Below are 4,246 nucleotides of genomic sequence, written 5' to 3' on the forward strand. Positions count from 1 at the left end.
ATTGTTTTTTTATTATTATAATATATTATTTAAATTTTTATAAAAATCCTTTCCATAAAAAAAATATTAAAAAAAAAAAAAAAAAAAAAAATTGGCACATACAACAGTTTGTGATAGCTCCTTGATTTCTGTAAGCAGCATCTTGGTGAGCAAAGATTTATATTTTATTTTAAAATAAAGATAATTCCAGCATCCTGGGGCTGGGCCTGTAGGTAAGACGTGGTGTTGGCTGGCAAGAACTCAATCCTAGTGTTGGTCATCCTATCTTTCATATTGGAGGCCGCTACTGTTTGGGCCGAGAAGTTGTCCAAGAGTAAGATGACATTCCTATCATTGTTTCTCGTCCCTTGATCAAACCATTCCAACTACTTTGTCATCAAAGTTGTATCCATCCATGATCTTGCTTGCCCATCATAATCGGCACCTAAAGTGGTGAATCTATTGGAGTCTAGATCTCGACGAATACATGCAAAGCAACGAGGTTTCATTGATTGGCCGATAACGTATGGTGGAATAGAGGATGTGCCGGCTGCATTGGTGGTGATCATGACGGTGACTCGATCTTTTGATTTCTTTGTCCCTGGACTGTCATCATCCTTCAATGCCATTGTTCGGTCGGGCTGCAAACGGTAGAACAGGCCTGTCTCATCTGCATTATAAATATCCTCGAATCTGAATTCAGCCAAGATCTGCTCCAACTCTTCTCGACCGTTTACAACCAAATCCAAATCCACACCACCGGCCTCCCCATGAGGCGTTCTTCCTTTGATCTGATAGTTCTTTTTAAAGGTATCCAACCATCCATTTGAAGCTACAAAGTCGGTCAGATCATTGATTTGCTTTTGATCAACCTTGTCAGCATGGTGGTTCAAGAGAATCTCGACTACACCATCACGAATTTCAAGAGCCTGAGCCTTCAGCAACTCGCCATTGACTGCCAAATGCCTCTCTCGTTGCAGGACAAACCAGTCAAATAAAGCCATATTGACCAACAATACTGGGGACGGACGGTCTCGCAACGCCTTCTTTGGAGGGACATTAGGACTTGCTTCCCACTTCTTGATCCATTTGTTCAAAGTAGAACGATTCATATGATGCTATTACAATCGAGATGTATCGAGATTAATACATGATCTTGTTGTATAGGTGGTCTGTATCCCAAGGGATATAATAGGCCGGTGTATGTGGCCCTATGGTTTTTCATATTACTATACTATATTAGTTACATTTGTATAGTAATCCTTTCCATACATACACTATTGAAAAAAAAAAAAAAAAAAAAAAAGATTTTTTTGAAATTTGCATTTTTATTTTAAAAAAAAAAAAAAAAAAAAATCTAAATTTTTTAAAAAAAAAAAAAAAAAAAAATGATCTTGTTGAACTTCGCATGTTGACTTACATCTGCGGCTTGCAGAGTCTGATTAAACTCTGTACCAGATTTGATAAAAGTACAATGAGTTTAACTCTCTGACTCAAACACAACTGGATGGATGGATATCTATGGACATATGTTTGTGTCTGTGTATTGACAAATACCTGATAAAAGTACAATGAGTAAAACTAATTAGAAGGGATTGTCAATACATGTGATAATAGGATATAGGATAGATGACATAATGCCTCCTCAGCTCTCTGACTCAAACACAACTGGATGGATGGATAGATGGATGTTTGTGTGTGTGTGAGAAAAGTGATTGATGCCAATCAATAGCTTGATTGCATGGCGGGAAAAACACGTAGAGCAGTCAAGTCAGTAGCTGCTTAGGTGTGTTTGACATAGTCGCAGAGCAGTCAGAGCAGAGAAGAGAGAGAGAAAGAAAGCAGTCTCAACGCAACCACCCACAGCAAGCGTGCAGTTATAGTCTAGGAGTGCTTTCGTGAGCCATAGCAAATCAAGGTGACATTTGATGGCGAATTGCTCCCCTCTTTAATACGTATGTTGTTGTATGCCCATCTCCTCCCACCAGGTGTTGGACCAATTCTGATGGAGGCGGTTGCGGGTAGTTGTCACTCTTAGTACATTCGTTCAGACCACGGTAATCAACACATGGTCTCATCTCGTTCGAATCAGCTTTTGGTACAAAGAAGAGATTTGAGGTGATTTGAGAATTCGATACCCGAAGTTTCCCTGATTTAACATCTTCGTTGACATACGTTTCTACTAATTTACGTTGATGGAGCGGTAATCTAAAGATCTGGCGATTTTGGGTAGTATGGCATTATCTTTAAATTTGACGTCAAAGTCCCATCCTGGTCGATGTGGTGGTAGGCGTTGTTGCTGTAATGGATCGAAAATGTTGGGGAACTCCGACATTGGCCAAGAAGCTGGAGGGATAAGAGCTTGCTCTTCGATCGTAATGTCTGGGGTGGTGATGTAGGTACAGTATTGATCCATCCCATGGGTTGGTTGTCCAAGTAAGGGTACATCTAGTGTTTTAGTGTTGTGAGTTGTCTTGGCATCCAGTTCCCTTTCAGGAATTTCTGGACTCCCCTCGTGGGAGACTTAAAGTCTCCCCATTTTGGTTTGATGCAACTTAGCTGACTCCTTCTCAGGTTGAGAATTGATAGTTCGATTTCTCCAATCAATCCTTGGGTTGTTTCTTATCAGCAAATCCAACCCTAAGACTATGTCATATCCATCTGTATGCAACACAGGTAATTCCACCCTGTCTGCTATCCCTAGCACTTTAAGGTCGACCGCAGTAGTTTGTTGCGTCAATTTCAACTTGGTCTTTCCATCTCCGAGGGTAAGTTTGAGAGCTCGAGGCATAGGAGAGGTTTTTAAGTGGTGCTCCTTGAGGAATTTATATCCTACTAACGATCGATTGGCTCCTGAGTCCAACATGGCTCTTCCTTGGATTGTTTTGTTTCCTTCTCGAGGAATGTCAAACTCAACCAAGAATAGCGGAAGTGGTTGGGATTTTCGCTTGGAACTCAAGGAGGCCATAGAGTATTCGGAATCGGTTGCATTTTCTTCGTCGCTCTCACTACTATATTTATCTTTATCTTTTTCCTCCTTGACGTTGAATTGGACTCTTCCTTCCTGATTGCTCTTTTCCCCTCGTCGAGCACCTTCCCCACCCCTCGACACTGGTTCCTCTTCTACATTTCCAGACCTTGGTGGGAACAACCTTTGCGATTTCGCCCAATTGACCTTCCCTGGTACAGAATGAGGATAACTCGTACAGCCTTCTGTTTTGTGACTTGACATGCCACACCTCGTACACACCCCATCTTTCAGGCGTTGTTTATAAGTATTTGTCTCTGGATTCGTCGTGTATACACCTATTTTGGTCGGTTGGATGGTCGGTGGCTCGGTGATGTCCCCGCTCCTATATTCATACTATATTGACGACCTTCCTGGTAAATTGAGGGAAGTTACTGACGGTTTTGATGTTGGAGGCCTAAGGATAAACAGCTTACTGTATGCCGATGATATTGCTCTATTAGCCAAAAATTCCGTGGAGATGCAGAAATTACTGGATGTATGCTACCAGCATTCCATCGAGTTTGACTATCAGTTTGCAGTTTCAAAATGCATTGCACTTGGAGGTGGTATGGATGATATACTGCTGCTAGGAGACAAGACCGTACCAAAGTCGGACGATGGTAGATTCACATATTTAGGAGTGCCGTTTACAGCAGCTGGAGTAGACATACCATTACATGTTACTAGCATGGCGAAGAAAGCCTTGCAAGCGACTTTCGCCATGGGTGGTACTGGTCTACACGGACACGGATTCCCACCAAAGGTCAATATCCAGGTTTTTAAATCCTTTATTCGACCGATTACTGAATACGGGCTGGCGGTGATGAGACCAGCCAAACACAATGTCAAAGATGGGATACGGAAGCAGTTGGACGCAACTCAGGGTATAGTGCTAAAACGAATCTTTGGAGCCAATGACTCGACAAGTTGTAATTCCATGCTACTGCTGGCTGGTCTACCAACGATCGAATACCGAGCTCTGGAGCTGAATGCAAAGTGTATGGCTAGATTCCACGATGCTACGGAGAACTGCTTGATTCACCACATCCTACAGGCTGAAAAACAAAATCCAACCAGGAATGGATTATATGGTGATGCCAACTCTAATCAGCTATGGCAAAGACTTATTAGGAACCGTTACGACATTTGCGAAGAAAATACCGAAATTCCAACGTTTGGGTCAATAATGGGCCAACAGCACTGGAAACAGCTTCGTATGCAGCATATGGAATCACTTCGAGAATTGAGGTGGCCAGA

At 42.1% G+C, this 4,246-nt stretch overlaps 1 protein-coding gene across 1 annotated transcript; it reads right to left on the reverse strand.

Moving 5' to 3' along the window:
* Positions 1-365: 365 nt before the first annotated feature.
* On the reverse strand, positions 366-3,234 carry SmJEL517_g06295 (uncharacterized protein; the record flags this gene model as incomplete). The annotated part of the gene is made up of 4 exons (XM_031172221.1): positions 366-1,097; positions 2,171-2,468; positions 2,544-3,159; positions 3,219-3,234. The coding sequence occupies 4 exons, from the start codon at positions 3,232-3,234 to the stop codon at positions 366-368; spliced, it is 1,662 nt and encodes a 553-aa protein (XP_031021804.1).
* Positions 3,235-4,246: the final 1,012 nt, after the last annotated feature.

This window comes from Synchytrium microbalum (assembly GCF_006535985.1).
Source record: "Synchytrium microbalum strain JEL517 chromosome Unknown SmJEL517_scf0123, whole genome shotgun sequence".
Classification (NCBI taxonomy): domain Eukaryota; kingdom Fungi; phylum Chytridiomycota; class Chytridiomycetes; order Synchytriales; family Synchytriaceae; genus Synchytrium; species Synchytrium microbalum.